At 37.1% G+C, this 22,049-nt stretch overlaps 2 protein-coding genes across 2 annotated transcripts in view; one reads left to right on the forward strand and one right to left on the reverse strand.

The window, feature by feature from the left end:
• MYL1 (myosin light chain 1) overlaps positions 1-22,049 on the reverse strand; it is a 427,496-nt gene that overhangs the window by 367,296 nt on the left and 38,151 nt on the right. The gene's annotated exons all lie outside the window — the stretch shown is intronic.
• CPS1 (carbamoyl-phosphate synthase 1) overlaps positions 1-22,049 on the forward strand; it is a 75,133-nt gene that overhangs the window by 41,921 nt on the left and 11,163 nt on the right. The window contains exons 22-30 of the mRNA XM_075180283.1: positions 8,310-8,451; positions 12,474-12,539; positions 13,621-13,684; positions 14,702-14,883; positions 15,985-16,179; positions 16,361-16,428; positions 17,105-17,180; positions 19,751-19,828; positions 20,510-20,617. Of these exons, the coding sequence (XP_075036384.1) occupies positions 8,310-8,451; positions 12,474-12,539; positions 13,621-13,684; positions 14,702-14,883; positions 15,985-16,179; positions 16,361-16,428; positions 17,105-17,180; positions 19,751-19,828; positions 20,510-20,617 (979 nt within the window). The remainder of the gene's footprint in view (positions 1-8,309; positions 8,452-12,473; positions 12,540-13,620; positions 13,685-14,701; positions 14,884-15,984; positions 16,180-16,360; positions 16,429-17,104; positions 17,181-19,750; positions 19,829-20,509; positions 20,618-22,049) is intronic.

Below are 22,049 nucleotides of genomic sequence, written 5' to 3' on the forward strand. Positions count from 1 at the left end.
TTGATTTGTGCTTTAGTTTTTATGTAGCCACAAGAGGGCACTGCAATCTCAGTTAAGAGTACTCTATTGCAAATTTGTATTAGAAAAGAGAAAAGTGTGGGAATTTATTTTGTATACAGTAATTCATTACATTTATTATAAGCACAGGAAATTCTAGTTTCTGTGTCTCCAGCAGCAGGTCATGATATAAATGTATGTACATAGCTGGGAAACTTCTATTCATTTCAAGGTAATCCATATTTGCCAACTTTGGGCGGGACTCGGAAAATCACGTAATTTGGCCCCGCCCCTGTCATAACAATTTATAGCCTATTACAGCATCACGATGATGCATGAATCGTGCCCTAATCCCTGCCTCGTGACTTAAATAAGGAAGTGTTCAGGAACTGGGAGGTTGACCTGCTCTCCCGAGAGTGTGGGAGGACTCCCAGTAATCCGCAAGTCTCCTGGACATTCCAGGGAGAGTAGGCAACTATGAGGGAACCTCAAGATGCTTTCCAGTATGAAGCTGTCAATCGTGTTATTATATTAATATTACAGAAAGAGAGAAGATTATCTTGAGCTTGTAGTCCTCTACTCAGTATATATAATGGGTTTTAATTAAACATAATGATTGTGACACACTAGTAATTGTTGGACCCAGGGATGTACCTAGATTCTCTGGGGTATATTTACTGATCTGTGGGTTTGAAAAAGTGGAGATGTTGCCTACAGCAACCAATCAGATTCTAGCTGTCATTTTGTAGAAGGTACTAAATAAATGATAACTAGAATCTGATTGGTTGCTATAGGCATCATCTCCACTTTTTCAAACCCGCAGTTTAGTCTAGCCCTCTGAGTCTCTGAGAATTCCCAGCTATGTACATAGACATATAATAAATAGCTTGTCTTTTTCACAATATCCAATAATTATTTTTTTTTCTTTTTACATACAACAGTATTCCTTCAGTAAGATCTAGTATTGGGAATCGTTAGTAAGGAGCATGCATTTCCTCCTCCTTAACAATTTTTGACAGTATTCTTCAAATACTGGTCATTAACATCCAACAGGTTTCTGATATCCCAAAATCTATCACTTTACACGATCCTTATCATATCACAATTGATTCAGACACTCTCGATTATAGGGCTAGTATTATTTAAGTCAATAAGCACCTTACCTGTTGTTCTTATCTATAGTCTAAGTGAGGGATGCCCTTGGTGTGAGCTACTCTTGCGTTCATTGGAAGGAGCGCAGTCCTTTGACCCAATATAATAATTATCAGAGTATATACAGTAGCAATACTCTTCAATTAAATTTACTATCATTTATTTCAGTGTCCACTCACTGCTCATTTAGCTTCTCCCAATGCTTTGTATGAATATCTTTTTATAGTTAGAATTAGAACCTACACTCTACATAGGTTTGGACATAATGATGTCTTTGGAGGCCTAGGAGTTTGACAAGGATACTTTGGCATTTGGTCAAATTAATATATATTTATATTTTTTTAAAAATGTCTAAGTATAAAATGTTTATTTTGAAGTGAATATATTCTGACAGGCAGCGTTCACTACAGATCCAACAATGTCACTGATGCAAACAATATATTTATCATACAGGTAGCTTATTATAATAATATGCGTTGAGGTTTCTGGGTTAATTATCCAACAGGTATACTAAATAAAATATCAATAGGAATATTGTCTCAAGGGTGGAGAAATTAACATTGAATATTCCAATTTCAAAGCATGGTGCAAAGTATTAGAATTCAAATAGCTTCTTATTCTTTATTTAACAGTAATACAGAGGCATCCTCCACATGTTAAGTACTTTCAGGATAATGTTCCCACCAATTCCAGTATAAACATACTATATTACATACTATACTATATTTATATATATATATATATATATATATATATATATATATATACAAGTTAACCCGTGCATGATACTCATGCATTCTAGTCAAATCAAGCTACTTAAGGTGTTAAAAAGGTTCTTGTCATGCATTTGGGCCATAGCCCAGGCCTCAACCACCAACCACTCCCCACTGTCACCCCCGGCAACCACCAACCACTCCCAACTGTCACTTCTCCTTCAAGAAATATATATATATATTTTTTAAATCTTTATAAATACTTTTAACAATTAACAAAATAAATTAACAAATTAAAAACATCTTAGTATACCAAATTTCAGCCCTTTCTGAATTTATTTTTCCACACACACTAAGAATTTAGTAGGTCAGTGTATAACTCCGCCCAGCAGGTGGCGCTGCAGCTTGGTTTTATTTTTTACACACACAGACAGACTAACACACACCACTAGACATTTATATTATAGTTAGAGATATATATATATATATATATATATATATATAATTAGCTTATTATTATTCTCCATTTTTAATTCCACCTTTATACACTTCCCACCTTCAGATGATTAATTTACTGGCTTCTATGTGCATACATAAAGCCAGAAAAAGGGTGAGTGGCATCATTATCATCATTTATTTACACTCACATCAGCCCCGATAAAGCTTACAGTCTAATTTTCCTAACACACACACACAGAGACAGATTAGGGTCAATTTTGATAGCAGTCAATTAACCTACTGTAATGCTTTGGATTGTAAGAGAAAACCAACATAAACACGGGGAGAACATACAAACTCCACATAGATAAGGCCATTGTCGGGAATCGAATTCATGACCACAGTGCTGTGAGGCAGAAGTGCTAACCACTAAGCCACCGTTCTGCTCATTATTATTATCGTTTATTTATTAACACCTAAGTCCGCAATGCTTTACAGTAGCGACTAATAGAACCTAGATTGTGTTAGACAATTCAAAAGACAACCTGGAAGCATAACAGTATAAGACAACCTAAAATCAGGAGCAAATATGCAACATACATTGCATTAATTTAGACATAATAAAAAGTTTACATAGAGAGCATGTGGAAGGTAAGGGCAGTGTTGGATTGGAGCATGAAGGGCCCACCAGGGGAATGCGATGGTAGGGGCCCATAAAATATTGTTTGTGCAGGAGGACGTGGTACTTGTTAATTATATGGACACCACTGTAGCTCTTTAATGCTGCGTCATCTCTTCCACTTGAACTGCTTTTTTAAAATCTTCCCCAGCTGGCTTGAAGCCAGTAAAGAAGTCATCACATCAGTCTATTGGCATTCTGCGATGGATGATACCATAGGTGTGCAGCAGGAGGTCTCATAGATAAAGAATCACCTCAGGAGTTACCTTATATTCAGACAGAACGAGTCTTGAGATGTATAGCTTCTTTATATAGTACTAAGTACCAGGATCAGTATAACAACAGCTTTCAGTAATAGCTTCTTAACATAACATATCAGTAACATGAGCTGCTCAGCTCACCTCCTTTTCCCGGAGAGTCTCTTCTAGAACACAGAGAGTTGAGACAGGAAATATACAAACAAGTACATGCATATACAGCAGACAAACAATACACCTCTGTATGAATACAGCGCCATCTGCTGACCCTCCATGGTAACTACATGCATATAAACAAACCCATTGGGCTAGATTTACTAAGCTGCGGGTTTGAAAAAGTGGAGATGTTGCCTATAGCAACCAATCAGATTCTAGCTGTCATTTTGTAGAATGCACTAAATAAATGAAAGCTAGAGTCTGATTTGTTGCTATAGGCAACATCTCCACTTTTTCAAACCCGCAGCATAGTAAATCTAGCCCATAGTCTGTTGTACATATTTCAACACAGTCAAGCAGTGGAAGATTTGAAAACAGTGGCTCGAGTAGAAGTAGCAGTGTAGAGCTGGACAGCTACAGTGGCGTCCGTATAATTAACATATACCATAAGAAAAATAAAAACTTTATTCATGTAAATAAATTAAAAAAATATTTAATATGAAATATTTTATATATTATCTATATTTAAAAAAATGCATCTGAATCCACAAAAATAAAAACAATAATATATTTGTAATATCAGTAACGTATACAATATCCTAGACATGCACTTACCTATATAAAGTGTAATACAATCGCTTCTTTCTTTATTTTCCTCTCTCTCTCGTCTGTCTTCTTTATGAGAGAACCAATGGGGAGACCAATTGACAGAATAATAGCACACGTTGCAGAATGCAGTGTCAATTATACCCAGGTGATAATCAATATTAAACATAAAGGTACCTCAAATGGCCCTAAAGAGAGGAATAATAATAAATCAGCAGTGATGAAAAATCCATACAAGGAAAAACATAGATACAAATCCACTCTGGCCAGAAATCAATAATAACAGTTAGTATGTTGGAAAATGAGAGTTAAACCTAAATATATGGAAGGGGATGTGATTTTATGGACACAGGTTTGTGTGGTAGATGTCCCAACATTCCCACTATTTTCCCCATTCCAATACGTCAAGCTCTTTTCAAGCATGCGTTAAGAAATAGTGGCATGTTTTTGACACATTTTACAGTACACATCTCTCATACACACTCACATATTTCTACACACTGACACAAAACACACTCCATCTCTCATACACACACATTTATCATACTATAATAAAAATAAGAAATAAAAGAAAAAAATTAAATTGATCTGTTTGACAGCACTTTTTTGGTTATGTCATTAGCACTTTTTTAGTTATGTCATTAACTTTGGAGGAGTTAATGTTTTATGTGATGAGTTTATGTGTTTAATTATAAGTGCATTGTGTTATATATTAAAATACAACTTTTAAAAGGATAATGAACATTTCTCATACATACTCTCATACACGCACAATGACTCATATTCTCTCGCATACACACTGACACACAAACTCAGTGTTCTCCCCAACAACTATCTCCCGGGTGCTCCACCCGCCTGTTTGTACTTGCCACCCGGCTCTTGGAACCCAACAAAGTCCTATTATAATATAATAAACCATTGTTTCTCCTATTAGAACAGGCACTATGGGCTAGATTTACTAAGCTGCGGGTTTGAAAAAGTGGGGATGTTGCCTATAGCAACCAATCAGATTCTAGCTGTCATTTTGTAGAATGTACTAATTAAATGAAAGCTAGAATCTGATTGGTTGCTATAGGCAACATCCCCACTTTTCAAACCCGCAGGTTAGTAAATCTAGCCCTATGTGAGCACTACAGCCAGCAGTGTGTGTTGGACCACTGACCACCAGTCTACCAGTCTGACCAGTCCTGGCAGGTGTGAGCAATAACCTCCAACAATGTTCATTATTATTGCAAAGTATTACAACTGCCTCCACTTGGCTGCTTCTTAATGCCACCCGGCTGGGTGGCATTCATTTTCTGGGGAGAACACTGAAACTCCCATACACTTACCTCTTACTGCTGTGCTGCACCCAGCTTCCTCGGTGGCAAGGTGGGTAGGGGGCATGTCTGTGCTCCGATAGGCTGAGTGACTGCATGATGTCATCTAATCACTGCACAGCACAGGCAGTGAGTACTTCATGCATGAGCAGAACATTCTGTACTACATAACAGCTTAGGCTTGTATACTTCTTCCATGGTGCACTGCACCAAAGGAAGATTGTAGGGGCCCATGATTACATTATGACCCTGCCCCCTAGGGAAAAGATGAGGGGCCTCAGGAGTTTGGGGTCCCAGGGAATGTGGCGCTGTGTAAGGGATAAGGGCGTACGGGTGGTGCATGTAGTAAAATGTATAGATTTAGATTCCTGGCTTCCTTTACTTTACCTGCATCCATTGCTTTTTTTCTGACATCTTGACTATGAAGACATTAATAAAATCACATTGTGATTTAGTAATTGTATTTACATTGCTTTCTACAAACTAATGAAGCAATGGTAGGGTTCATTATTCTTTACAAACTATAATGCCCAATAATATGTTATAAGAGCTGTCGGCAAAAAAGATGGGTGCGATTAATAAGAAACAAATAAAAGCCATTTAAGATCCAGCAGGAATCCAGGATGGTCATAATAATATATAATTCATTTTAAAGGTATTAATGAGTCAGATCATTTGAATTAATTGTGAACTGTCCTCTTGAAGACATCTCAATTCAATTCTAATGCGACACTTTCCATAATGCCATTTTGTGCAGACTTTAATCAAATAACCATGATGCAAGTTCAGAGAGCTCCATCGGGGTCCTGACCAGCACATAGATTCATAAACACAATCATCATTTTTTAAATCTATTGATTTTTCAGTCCTCTAAGGCACCAAAACTTTAAATTTATAGTGAAAACTGAATACAGCATATGAAGGTGTTTGCTGCTCTTCATTATTCTGTTCCAACAAAATCTGCCTGAGATATTGTTATGGACACTGCATATGGACCCACCAGAAGTTAGGGCAGACTCTTCTGGTGCACAGAGTGGACTTCACCTGTATGTTGTCCTAATGATGTATCTCACAGTAATCACGATTTTTGTTGATTACTCTTATTCTTGATTACTGTGAAATACATCGTTAAAGTGCCAAAAAAATCTAAAATTCACTTACAGCAATTTTGGATATATTGAAAGCTAGACAACATACAGGTGAAGTCCACTTTTATTATACGACAAGTGAACAATTCCCTGCAGGAATATGAACATCAGAAATATATGAATATTTCGAGAGTGTAAATACACTACATGAGGGGCGAGCCATAATCATATTGCCTGTCTCAAATGTTTCTTTATATCTAAGGACATCATTTTCATTAAAATGAACGATTAAGAAACTGAATACAATTGTTTTTACAGCAAATATTTTGTTGAATTTTATTGTATCAGATTATGTTTCACATGTTTGACCTCTTAACTGTATGTGCCGGCGTTCATCCAATCATTTTGTTTTTTATACTATTTTTTGCTCACAAATCCTAGAGTGTAAGAAAAAATAAGTGTAATCAAGCTCTATTTTCAGTCATGGCCGCAGGTCTTGCAATTGAATTACACGTGGAAAAATGGCGTTCAAGGCAACTTGCACCTAATTGAATTGTCCCCTAAAGGCCTGATGCTGAGTTAGGAGCACAGCAAAAAAAGGAGCAAATTTGCTCCAGGACAAACCATGTCACAATGCAAAAGGTGCAAATGAATTATCTTTTTTTTGCACACAAGAGACATTCTGACTGCTTTTTCATCTAGCACGCAAATATTTATTACACTTAAATTTAAAGTTAATCTAGGACATGCCCTAACCCAACTATATATCTGTCCCCGCATTTTAAGTTTACCTCCCCCTCCAATGCAACTTAATTTTGCCAAAGTGCAAATTTGCTCCTTTCTTTTTGCTTTGCTCCTAACTCAGCATCAGGCCCTCTGTGTCTTCTAAATCCTGTGCTGGTCAGTTCAGTAGACACAATCCCGGGATTCATAAAGGAAGACAAGAGGCATATGCGTATCTAGAGACAAGAACAAAGATTGCTCAGCATCTGGAGCTGAACTCAATTGCATCAGTAGTAAATAGCCTGCTGAGGCTGAAATAACAGATATTTTAGCTGAAAACCTGAATTCTCTATTTAATATCTATTATTCTCTATGTCTACTATAGTCTTAATTTCCATGCACTGGAAGATCTGCTTTAGGGCGTTAAGTACCAGCTTATGGCCTCTGAACTGAACATTTCTACTTATGGGATTAACATGTTTTAATTGAGCTATAATTCTGCAGTATAAACTCAGCCCACTAGTGTACAGAAATCATCTCCAAGTTCGCTGCAGGGAAATGTTTCTGCATAAGATGTATAATTGATAAGCTTCTGAGTTCTTAAGGTTGGTCATAAATTTGTCCTTAGTAATAAGTTTGTTGATGGCTGAAAGCGTCTCATTCCCATGGCCTGCCTACCCTTTGGATAATTAGTCCTGTCACAAATAGAAGCAAATAAAATGGACAAGGTGCTGTGAGGGACATTGGATAATGTCTGGGTGATTTGGATGCATCATGCGTACGTCCAGTGCCCTTCATTCCCCTAGATCCCCTTCTGACTGGTGAAAACTTACTCATTAAATTCAATTTTATTCATTCTCTTTTTATCATGTATTATTGAACACGGCAAGTAAGGAGTGCAGGAACTTGCAAAGAAAAGCAGGGGGAAATCTTAAGAAAACATCAAGCAGGCTTGAAATAAATGGCACTGGTCTAAGAGAAAGCCTTGGTTTATAAAACATTAATGATACACATTGTATATACAATATATAACTGTTATTCAGTATATTCCCTCTGCAACAGTTATTATTGATCAAGTGATACATTGACAGGTTATTTATGTCTATTTGGCCATCACCAGGCATGAAGGGGAAACAAGTGTTATAGTTGTGGCTAAAGATAATGTTTATGTTTCACTCCAGTGAATCTGTACCGGAGGAGACACTACTCAGAGCCAAACAGATTGGATTTTCTGACCGGTATATTGGGAAGTGTATGGGGCTGACTGAAGCTCAGACCAGAGAGTTTAGGCTTAACAAGAACATCAAGCCTTGGGTGAAGCAGGTAAGTACATTTTTCTCCCTATGGTACAACAGTTCCACTTCACAAGCTTACAATAACATCTGATTATGCAAACCTGCTGAGGTAGCATCCAATTATAGGACTGCAGCACTGCCCTTCAGCAGAATAATCATCATTGTGAGAGAATCTGCTGAATGACTTCTTTATACTGACTTGTGAGACCAAGTAAACAACTATGTATTTATGTGGGAAATACAGTGATGATTACACTAATTGTTGCAAAGAAAGAACCCCCCATCTTCAACTCTGTTCTAAAGCAATAGCATCTGGGGGCAGAGATACCCCACTATCCCCCATGTTGGGCCTGCCTTGCAAACATACACATTTCAAGTTACCTGGCCAAAATCACTCCAGAATTAAAACAGATGATATATTCACCTGGGGAAGCAGTTACACACTATTATTCATCCCTATTACTGCAGTGAAAGACAATTCTAGACTACATGTCCTGCAGGACATTGGTGACATTACGTAAAAACAATAACAAACGGTTTACATTTACAACCCTGAAAAGACAGATTAAATTAACATAATACCTATACAATGGAATTGAATAGGATGAGTTCAATGTGGCCAGGAATTTCAATATTGTCAAAGATAAAACTAAAATGCTGGGTAGAAAAATTGCAGCATATAAGAGGAATCATGACACCACAGTCATTCTTACAATATACCAGGAGACATTCAAAGATTTCTAATACATTTGTTGATCTCTATGAACCTGCCAATAAATCTGCATGACAATTGTAAAACAAAGTTCTGGAATTTGTTTGGAGTAAGGGCTGTAAATTAAATAACCATTAGCTGGGATTGAAACTCTATGCACACTTTAAGAAACAGCTACATTACATGGATACATAGGCAAACCGACGGGAATTTCCAAGTACCTGGAAACCCCCCCTCCAAGCCTGGGGAACTGTATAATTGAGATGACTGAACCCTGCTCCTGCTTCACACAGCTCTGCTTGAAAAGGAGAAGCTGCGTGCACCTAACAGTAGTGCACGCAGCATTGACCATGTATATTATGGGGATAGGAAGAGTTGGAGAGCAGCCAAGCACTGTCTAAAATTTTAGCCACGTCCCCATGCATGCTGGTCACGCCCACTGGTGGTGTAATGTGGAAACCCCTCTCTACAAATCCTGCATTTGCCCCTAGGATAATATAGCCTATTTTCCAAAATGCTGATTTGTAACACAGTAGACCCCATTAATGAAGCACTTTAGATTTGCACCACAAATAGTTTTAGTCTTGCGCCAGATCCCCTTGATGGGCTGCCCTTTGTATTTAAAGGTGCATGTCTACTTTATGGCCTATGTAAAAGCCTCTGCAAAATAGAAGTACACAGAAAATACTGCTTGGTTTAGCCAAATGTAGATATTAATTAATGATATTAATCATGAGAGTGATAGGACTTTATTACATGTGGTACTTTGTATGTTTGAAGCTTTCTTACACTGGACAATGTGCACCTAGAAATGGACCTCTCCACCAAAGTGCAACTGAAAAGGTCTGAAAAAGTAAAAAGTAGAACATGATGTTCCATTTTGGTGAAGCTAGGTACACCCAGGGCCGGATTAAGGGAATGGAGGCCCCTGGGCTAAGGGGGCCTCCATTCCCCCGTGAGGGCTCCCCCATGATCTGAGCTGCCCCACCCTCCCCCGGTGAGCCGAGCCGCCCCCAAGGCACTTACCTCCTTCTCCTGCAGTCCTTCTCCGGCGCGCTGTACGCTCTTTAATGAGGAGATCTCGTGAGAGTGAGACTCACGAGATCTCCTCAGTAAGGAGACTACAGCGCACTGGGGAAGGACCGCAGTGAAAGTGCTCAGCAGCATTGACCGCCCCTGACCGATCAACACTGCTGGTGAGCACTTAAAAGGGCCCCCTGGATGCCCGAGGCCCCTGGGCTGTAGCCCAGTTAGCCCTATGGTTAATCCCGCCCTGGATACACCCATAAAATGTGCACTGCTTCACAAATCTAGGTGTACTACCGCGCCCTTTTGCTTTGCACAAATTATCCTTTATTGGAATGTATCAACCAAAGTAATCTGAAGATATAAAACTTGCTTAAATAATTTTACTTACCTATAAAGTGTACTCATTATTGATGTACAATAGGACGACCCATGTTACTCATGTAAGTAACTGAAATAAAGCCCAAAGAGAGTTTTATTGCTAGCTAAATAAGCTTACAATAAAAGAATTAAACAAGAGAACCAGTAGTGACTTGGAATCCATACAGACATGTATAGAATAACTTCAGTATTTTTCTTTTTCTCCCTCATAAAAACACACCCGTTCATACATTTAATATTTGATAGAGTTCAATTTGCTGTTAGTTCTTTAATCCGCACTGGCATTTTTTTGCGGTGTATTTTAAGAAATGTGATGCTTCAGAAATGCCCCATAAATTGGCTAATTCGCTCCTAAAATGCTCAAATTTCTCTGGCCTATAAAGAAAGCAGATTTTTAAATCTCCTTGAATGGTGGAAGAGCAAATAAAAGAAAAATGTTGTCAGGCGCTCAGAAACAAACAATATATAAAAATGACTGTGTCAGCATGTACATAAAGGAGAATTTTGTGCACAATATAGCTATATTTGGGTTAAGCTCACCTGCCAGCGTCAAGGCATCTCCTGTAGGTGAGTCCCCAAGCTAGTGATACAAATTTATATTCAGGGTGTCCCATTTAGAACCTTTCCCTGAACCTCCATCTTATAAAGCCTGCAGTGCCTGTAGGGAGTGGTCAACTCCCAGAAAATAAGCTAGAAAATATTAAAAGAGAATAAGGCGCGCTTCTTTAAATTAATGACATGTGTACAAGTGAATGAAATCATTTGAGACGCCAGCCTAGAACGGCGAGCTGTCCGAGCCAATGAGATCTCTGACAAAAAGTATTTCTGCTCTTGTTCAGAGATCTCATTGGCTCGTGGAACAGAATTGATAAAATTAAATTATTATCAAAATCTTGTTGTTTTTTTTTTTGTATCCATCCAGATTAACCTGATCTTTGTGAATTTCATTTTCAATTTCCATCATTCCTTATTTCACCCACAAATCATTTTCTGTTCCGCTCTTTGAGAGCTCCCATTTAAACTGAGATGCTCCACTGAAGTGACATTTAAACATTATATAAAGACCTATAATCATGGAACATCACGAGCTGACCTGGTTTGATCGTGCTGCATCTGGCTATAAAAAACTAGTGTCGATGAGGTGCTAACATTATTTTATGGGCTAATACTTTATTTTAAGTGCCCCATCATTACCCAGTTAATTTTACATTCATGACAAGCTCCTTTGTGCTAATGAAGTTACTTGGTATGCGCTGCTGTCGCACAGATGCATTTGTTCCACTGATGCCGTCGCTTACCATGTTGTTATAGAATCCTGAGGTGAGCTAATTAATGCCGCACCCTTCCATTGCTGTGTGGCCAGTCAAAGAGGACAGTGTAACGTCTAAATGATAAAGGTGTATGGGCTTAAATCCAACATCATATTTTAATTCTGTAACTTTTCTTTACTTCTTGTTTAATAATCAACTTAACTGTTACTTTGCAGTGAGATAACTTAATATTTTTATAAGGTTATTTGAAATTTTGATGTATCCGCCTGATTTATATGTTGCCCTATGGATCACTTTACATGATGTGAGTGGGTTGAATATCTAAGGAAAATGCAAAACACAATGTGGCTTATATTATTATATGGTGCAATATGCTTAGGTGTGTGGTTGCCCATAATGACCAATCAGATTTGAGCTTTAATTTCTTTTAACCGGTGCTGAAAAATTGACAGCTAGAATCTGATTAGATGTTGTGAGTTACATCATATAAATGAGAGCACATTTGTACATACTGCATCATATTATTAAATAAGCCCCAAATGATACTTTTATCTAAAAGTAATAGTGACTAAGGAAATGTTTGCACAAATACAGTAATCCCACTGATTTTTCCTCACTTGCAAACTGTATTTCATCTTGTACCTCTGTTTACTTCTACAGATTGATACCTTAGCTGCTGAATACCCAGCAATAACAAACTACCTCTACCTCACCTACAATGGACAGGTACTTTAGATTAACTCTGTTGTGGACTTGTTACTGTGGTCACTATGAATATCTATAGGTGCCCTTCAGTAAAGTCCCTGTAATATTCCAGTACTTGAGTTCTTGGACAAGTTTGTTGTGGTCTTTCTTTGTGACATCCATATATTGTCTGACAACCTTCAAGAGCACCAGAAGCAAGTATAACGTGTTTTAGAGAGTCTCAGCCAACATCAATTATATATTGTTAACTAAATAAGTATAAATTTGTGAATACACCAAAACTATTTCTTGGATTCATCAACATCTTGAATATTTTTAAGGATGAATCCTTTCAGGATTCAATCTTTACTGGAATGACCTATCCCCCAACATTAGAAGGACTTACAGAGATCATTGTAGGGTTTGCAAACTTTTATAGGCAATTTATTAAACAATTATAGATTTATTGCTCTGATCACCTGACTTACACAGAAAAATGTTCTCTTTAACTATTCTCTTGATGCAGAAGCTGCATTTCCTTCTCTGATATTAGATCCATTATACACCAACTTAAACATTTATAATTCTTCAGTATCCACTCGGGTCACTTTTGCATTTACATTTTAATTTTACACATAGCAAGTCCCACAAGTGTGTTAATATACTCAGTGACCTTCATCTCCAAGTTAATTGTAAAATACATCAAGGTTATGAGTCCACGCTCACTTGCATTATAAAGATGACGTACTAGTCAAGTTTATAATGCATCACTGAGTTTGATTTCTGCCTGGTAGAAAGTAAGAACTGGAGCCACATTTCTATTAACCTCAACCACAATCCTGTATTGAAATTTACTAAAACCTTCATAAAGTCAATGACAATTGGCTTTTAAATCACAGAACTCTCCCTGTGTTTGAAAACATTTTTCATGTTCCGTTCAAGAATAATGGTTACACTGATGGGTATGCATTACCCTTTTGGGTTGAAGGTTTAGAAATATAAAATGGAATCATAGGGGTTCATAAGACATGCCTTAGGAAATATACTGAGTGTCATTCAGTATTGCTTTGAATTATCCATTTGTCTTCACTATGGTAAATGCATCTTCTCATTCCCTTTCTAGGAGCATGATATAAAGTTTGATGACCATGGAATGATGGTTCTAGGCTGTGGTCCATATCATATAGGTATTGTCTGAGTCCTGCCATCCTCTTGTGTATACAATAAACCGTTTATTAAAACACAAGTACATAAATGAAACTGCATAAATAGACAATTATAGCAACTTTAATCAGTTCCAAAAGAAAAAGTAAAATAAAAATGCATTTTTGGAATGAATTTTACAATAATCTTAGGATGTCCATCTGGTGTCCCACTGACTGCAAGTCGGACAACATTTGAGAGCAAAGAGTAGGCATGAACCTTAAATTGTACAGAGGATTGTATAGGTGCACTGGTACAAAACCAAAGAGTTCTTCAATGCGTATCCATTGTACATCATTATAACATGGCTATATGCATAAGACTATAACAGCTTGGGGTATATTTACTAAACTATGGTTTTGAAAAAGTGGAGATGTTGCCTATAGTAACCAATCATATTTGAGCTGTCATTTTGTAGAAAGTACTAAATAAATGTTAACTAGAATCTGATTGGTTGCTATAGGCAACATCTCCACTTTTTGAAACCCGCAGTTTAGTAAATATACCCCCTTGACATTAGGTCCCAGTGAACTGATATACTGCATTAAGACCATCAATTGCAGTATAATACCTAGAAATAGAAGGTTTCTGGACAATTAAATCATTGTTATTACTTTGATATAAAATAACTCTCATACTATAATAATCTGTGATTGCAAATAGAAGACTGCCATCACTGATTTATGAGTTTCTCCTTATTCGTATATATTTCCCACTTACACAGATAATTGTCCAGGGCTCTGACCAAACACGACTTCTCTCTGCCTGCGCTTGCACATGAAAGACCAGTTATTCTAGTCAGATTTTTAAATATTCATATTATCAAATTCAGCATCGTAAGGTATTTATTTCATCACCTTCTAAGCCTTTATATCTCCAGTCTGTAAGCATATTATAACTACAGATTGTCTGCAGAACACTATTATTTTACATGTTATTCCTCTCTGTAAAGTAGCCATCCCTTGCCTTTATGAGCCACTAACACACCATTTGCATTGCAGGCAGCAGCGTTGAGTTTGATTGGTGTGCAGTTTCCAGCATTCGCACACTACGTCAACTAGGGAAGAAGACTGTGGTAGTGAACTGCAACCCAGAGACTGTCAGCACAGACTTTGATGAATGTGACAAACTTTACTTTGAGGAGCTGTCACAGGAAAGAATTTTAGATGTATTCCAACAAGAGGTGCGTCCTGAAATGTTGGAGCTGTTAAATGATATTAGTGGAGCTTTTCTGTAAAATAGTAACATACCCTTAACATACTGTGCTAGTTAGTTCTGCACATAATCACAGTTTAATGCACAAGCATCGCAGAACGATTTTAGGTAATGCAAATGGATTTATGTTCCTCACTCCATCTTGTATTTTGTCTGTGGCACCTATGATCACAATATTTTTGTAGATAACATATGTTTAATAAGCTAAAAATAGGAAACCATTGTCATAATGCCAGACATATTTTATAACAACAAAGAAAACAAAGAAAGAAAGAAAAAGCAAAAGGAAGTTACAACCTACATATGTCTTCCCACTGGCAGACAGATTTCCTTCTTGACAACACTTTGCATTTAAACGAGCCTTAAACTGCAAAAATGCAATCTGGTTATAAATATCTGAGGTCATTCCATTGTCTTCATTTATTCAGATATCACAACTGATAGAAAGAACATTTGAAATCATTGTTATCCATCTTTATGCAGCCTCATGGCTAATGTGCGGCATTAACACTTAACAGGTATTCTGAAGCATTAAAGTTTGACCTGTATTCTGGACCTGCAGGGGTCCACTGTAAGCCCTGCCTAGTTTCTTTACAACTTCACTTGATGAACGTTGACTGGATTCTGCTTCAGACAAGCAAACTTGTTAAACCAGGCAGTGTTATCAAACTATGAAACAACACTTTTTTTTTATTTTAATTGGATGTAGATTTCCATTGGGAAATTATTTTGTTTTGTAGTATTACCTTTAGGATTCTATGCTGGGAATCTTTACAGATTTTTTTTCAAACAATACATTAGAAATACATGACTCCCAGTCATGGAAACAATTTAAAAATAAAGTGCTTGCATATTAAGGAGACGTTTCCAACTGTCCTTATTTTACAGTTCAAGTGGGTTTATTCATAAACAGTTTTGGAGCTCTTACGAAATGAACAGTTACGTGAAAATGATTACAATGATTAACAGTTGGAGTGGCTTTGAGCGCCTATTGACATGGATACATCATACATCACTATATATCAATATACCAGCTCAGTTGACAAGTGTTTATTCTGTCTCTTACCAGCAATGTGATGGCTGCATCATATCAGTTGGAGGGCAGATCCCCAACAACATGGCTGTGCCACTGCATAAGAACGGAGTGAAGATCATGGGCACCAGCCCATTGCAGATTGATAGGGCTGAAGACCGCTCAATATTCTCTGCTGTACTAGATGAACTTAAGATTGCCCAAGCGCCATGGAAAGCAGTTAATTCTCTGGTAAGGCAGTTATCTGTATCTATTATTATTATTATTATCTTTTATTTATAAGGCGCCACAAAGATCTTCAGCGCCGTACAGAAAGCAACAAGTATAGACAAAAAGTAATAACTCTGTTTTATATGGACTATGCCGTACTTACTGATCATTAAACATATTGCGGTTTTATTTCCTCCTATAGGATGATGCTCTGCAGTTTACAAAGACTGTTGGTTACCCATGCCTGCTCCGTCCTTCCTATGTGCTCAGGTAATCCATAGGTAGCCAAACAACATTACACAGCTTTGGTAGCCTAAATCTAATTTCACTATTTTGTACTGTCATTTTGTTACTTTTTTATACATTCGTATTTATATAATGTTGGTTTATTTAAGAAACAATGGGCTTTAAATGCTTGGTTACTACTCTATAGCATTTTGAGCTGCTGATGTACCGATAAAACAGAGTGCAAAGTCTAGCTATAGCAATAGCACATAGCATATAATGCTGCCCCTGCATCAATTACCAGGACTCTTAGCCTATTTTGAAATAGTCCAGATAATTATTGATAGGGTGGTCTAACACAAAACTACCCTTAGGTGGGTACAATCTGATTTTACGTTTTACAAATATTATCATTCAATTATTTATAATGAACATTATACTGTTATTAGGATCATAAATACTCTATATAGAATGGAAATTCTGCAGATATTTCATTTAGATTCGGTTTAGGCTAACATCAAGAAGGATCACCTTAATAAGTTCATTTGTGTTTGCAAAATGTATGTCTTGTAGAACTTATACTGAGGCAAAAATAATAGTATTTTTACATGTTACTTTAATACTTGACCAATACTAATTTTACTGTAGATAAACAAGAACCAATACTGCATATAACTACTGTTATTCAATACATACAATGTGTTCCTTACTTTTCTTCCAGTGGTTCAGCAATGAACGTAGTGTATGGAGAAGAAGAACTTAAGAATTTCCTAGCTGAAGCCACAAGAGTCTCGCAGGTAATTATCACTTTTTATGTTCAGCACAAATCACTGAGCCTGATGAAGGGTTCACGCCACCCTAGGCTATACACTTGTAGCGCACCCTCACCTTCCATCCAGGCTGATACGCGGTAGGTAAGAACTAGCTCCTCCCCCCACCACCAATCTTTACATTCCGTTGTTTACAAACTTAGCTCCACATACATTTTTAAAAGGGTCATTGCAATCTTTGTCACTCATTTTGTTTTCATTAAAATCAGAAACGTAGAGCAGAACAGTGGTATGAACGAGTGCTACTGAGGGTGAAGATGTGAAGGTGGCGGGGGATGTCACTGTGCCTATCTCTATCCTTGTGTCTCCTACTAGCTTATCCTCAAGCACCTGCCCAAGGATAACTCATTCTCCTCAGTCCTTACCATGGAAAAATATCAAAATTAAAAACCGTACTACTATTCTTTTATATTTTAAATTGAATTTCCATTTATACCTCTCCCTGTCATAATTTTGCACCCCCAAATATAATTTTATTATCAAGGGGGGGGGGGATAATATGACACGACTAAAGGAAGCATATCATTTTATTATCAAAGGGGGATAATATGACACCACTTGATATGGACTTTTGTAGAATTAATCCAAAAACGAAGTCTCTTCAGTATATGTTCTTTATTTATGTATGCGCAATACAGACCATTCAAATCAAATAGAATAACTGTAACTTCACAATACCTTTGCAAGCCTTTTATTTCTTAAAACCACAAACTAGTACATAGATAAAAGCATCATACAAGTCTTTTGCCCAATAATATCACTCCACATATCAGGAACTATCAATATCTTCCCCTCGCCCCCCATATACAGGCATTAATCCAAGTTAATCTTGCCACATCTTATCAGGCGCTAATTTACTGTACCTTACTGTATCACAACTTCCCTATTCCTGTAATATGGAGGGCACATTTCCTTTAGAAATACTTTTTAGACATGTTTCTTGACATATCTTAAGCAATATGTCTATAACAGCAAAACAGCTTAATTTGTCAATATATATTTTTATGCATGTAGCGTCTTAACTCTTAAGCATCCTAACTTTATTTTATAACCATCTTTAATTCAACTTCCATTTGTGTGAATTGATTTTCCATATCACACTAAAGGGAGAATATCATTTTATTATCAAAGGGGGGCGATAATATGACACCACTATAGGAAGCATATAATTTTATTATCAAAGGGGGCGATAATATGACTCCACTAAAGGGAGCATATCATTTTACTATCAATGGGGGGGGGGGGATAATATGACACCACTAAAGAGAGCATATCATTTTATTATCAAGGGGGGATAATATGACACCACTAAAGCAAACAATGTTATTACCATAGCGGGATAACAAGACACTAGTAAAGAGAGCACAGCATGCTATTACCAGAGAGAAAATAATATTTTATTAGCAAAGGGACAATACAATGTCACTGGAGGAGGACTAATGTAACAGCACATAAAGAAGAGTAAACTATTATTACTGGAAGGAGAATAACGTGACATCACTAAAGATACCATGCTATTACCAGACAGAGAATAATTATTTATTAGCAGAGGGACAATATCATGTTACTGGAGAAAGACTAGCATAAAATAAGAGTATATTATTACTACCAGAGGGAGAATAACATGTTACTACTAGAAGGAAATACATGTTTTATCCACCTGTTACATGATATAAAAGGCAGACATCCCCACCTTCACCTCACTACTATGCAGTCAGTGGCGCACGCAGGGGGGGGTTTCTGAGTCTCCAGAAACTTCCCCCTGCGCTAACTAAATGGCCACTATAGCGGCACTGTCCTATACAGCAGCCGCGGCGCTGTCAAAGAAGCGTCCGTGGCGGTGCTGTAGTGTATACAGCACCGCCGCGGACGCTTCTTTGACTGCGCCGAGGCTGCTGTATAGGACAGCGCTGCCTAAACGGAGCTGCTGCGCATGCGCGGGCGCATGCGCAGTAGCTCTCGCGTGGGTTGGGGGGTTTTTTTGGGGTCGGGGGGGGGAAACCCCCCCCGACAATCCTCCGTGCGCCCCTGGCAGTGAAATAGCCAGAATGCATTTCATATGTAAATGTTTTGTATTAATAATTATTCACAATACACTAGCAGCTAAACGTTCACATCACAATATGCCAGCTTTTCGATCAATCTTTCTTATTTTTGCATTAGTTTCTTTTTTGCCGCGTGCAGGGGTCTAATGTATTTAAAGAACATGCTGTGGAGTTTAGATTCAGCATACGCTGCCATTTGTTGCACTACTACATTTAAACACTCTCTAGGTGGTACTGGTTTTGATCTCAGAAAGAGTCGCACTGTGTGTGATATAAGCTGCCAGGCACCAGATCTATCAGAGGATCTGAGACATAACATGGCAGCTGTCCCATATGGCTGCTCCTACAAGCAGTGTCGCAGCATCTCGTTTAAAGCCATCTGGGACTTCAAAAATTGTGTTTCTAGCAAAAGTGTTATATTTTAAAGACAAGCTGTGTATATTTTGTAATTAAAGCTGTGAATTTTACTTTATTTGATTATTATCTTGACAGGAGCATCCGGTGGTGATCACCAAGTTCATTGAAGGAGCAAGAGAAGTGGAAATGGATGCTGTCGCCAAAGAAGGGCGTGTATGTTTTATTTTACGTCAGATTTTAAAATAGAATGATAACATTTAAAAGTCCTAAGCATTTATATCTACACCTATATAAAATTCTATGTTACATTTATATGTTGGTTTTTTTTTAGTGAGACATTGCAGATGTCAGACCTTCATTCCAAACACCCTTCTGCTTTACTATATTATATACTATATTATATTTTCTTATACCTGCATTTACTTTCTGGTTGAATGGCTGTGTTGCACTTACAGTACTCTATATCGTACATATTGTCATGAAGACACTTTACATTTAATACAAATGTATACAGCTTTGATATTGCAACCTAGAAATGTCTAGGTATCTGGCACGCTCTTGCTTATGCTAAAAATATTTAAATGACCTCATGAACAGGAAATCTGCCTTTTAGTAAAATGTCTTCAGTTCAGAAAAAGTATACATTGATACAGATTAAAATGATATATTTGGTCATGAGCCACAGTACTTCAGTACACTGGAGTGGCCAGACTACATGTATTATAGTCAACAAAATGGAGCTGGTGCATTGGCTACATGGTACATAATGTACATTCTGTGGGCTGCAAATTGGATGCAGCCGATTGGACAGCTATGCAATAGAGGTTGGAAGATGCACTTTTCAGTTGGTCAATAAAGCTACAATGTACTAATTTATATCCTCCCTTTGTATAGGTTATTTGTAATGCTATTTCTGAGCATGTGGAGGATGCTGGAGTTCATTCAGGAGATGCCACCCTTATGATTCCCACGCAGACAATCAGCCAAGGGGCACTTGAGAAGGTACCATTTAATGTCCACTGAAATAATCATGTTAGAGAGATATATAGGGAAAGCAACCACTTTGTTTAGAAAAGTAATTACATTTTATACTCAAGACTTTAATTTGGATGGCATTTGTCAATATTAATACAGTCCAGCTTTGATCATGAAACATAATTGTTAAGATAAACGGGGATCTACCCTTTAAAAATGATTCAAATTCTTATTTTACTAACCCAAAATACAATTTTTCCATTAGAGTTGCCTACAAGAGACACAATAAAACTATTAATACATTAAGTGGACAATAAAAGAAGTCTACAGCTTAACTACTTTGTCTCACTGATTGTTTTTCTTCCATCCCATCATCTCTGTTCAACAAAACAAAATAAAGCTCTCTCCTGTTCAGTTATATAGAGAAATTAAGGCCAAACACAGGTAGTTTTAGTGACCAAAGCCAGAGTATAAGGTCAAAAGTGATATTCTGCACTGGAAAAAAAAGTATTTATAATAATTCAATGCAATGTTGTTAAAGTTACTGATTTTAGCTCTTAATTAAACTTTTAACTGCAGCTTTTCAGCCACTAACACAAAAAAGTACAGGTGGACTACTGCCCTCTTTTCTGATCATGGGTTATTGGTAAGCTAACTTTGAATGCATGTGAACTGCTGTACTTATTGGTCTAGTAGACATAGGAAATACTTATCAGTGATACTGTAATGTTGCTGATAAACAAGCATTCATTGACCCTAAGATTGTACAGACAACACACATTGCGATCCAGATGTTGTGGCTTGATTAATGAACAACTACATCGGAGTCTAATTTGACACACACATAGATGGTCAACTTAAACAGATCTGTGTATTCAGTTGTCAGGTTCAATGGCCATATCTAATTGGGCACAATAGTGCAGTCATCAAATGACTGAGTAAACATGATATATTGATCATCAGTAGATTGCATTTTCCATTGTAAATGGCTGAAATCAGGATAGATTTCAACACACCCTAGCTAAACACATTGATTACAGTAATAAGAGCAAGTAAATTCTATACTGTGAGAATCAGTGTATGTATGCTCAACTTAACAGTTGATCTTCAAGTTGGGCTAATTGGCCAACTAAACCACTAAAATGCGTAAATTCATCCGAGTATAAATGATAGTTATTATCTTGAATCATGTTGATCTGACCACTAGCTAATTAGTGAAAATTTGGGAAAATACATAAGAAAAACAAAACTAAACTTTAGGTTTTTTTCAGTGTAAAATAGGGTTTCCAGGGAACGCGTTAATCTGCTTTTTAAGGTCATGAATTTGTTTCTCTGTCAACAAAACCATTCAAAATTTAATTCATAGCACAAAGAAGATAATAGATGAAGGGGTGTATTTGCATTACATAACTAAACTAAGACTCCAATATATCTTGAAAAGTGGCAACCCAAAACTAAC

Source organism: Mixophyes fleayi, chromosome 7, assembly GCF_038048845.1.
Source record: "Mixophyes fleayi isolate aMixFle1 chromosome 7, aMixFle1.hap1, whole genome shotgun sequence".
In the NCBI taxonomy this organism is placed as follows: Eukaryota; Metazoa; Chordata; class Amphibia; order Anura; family Limnodynastidae; genus Mixophyes; species Mixophyes fleayi.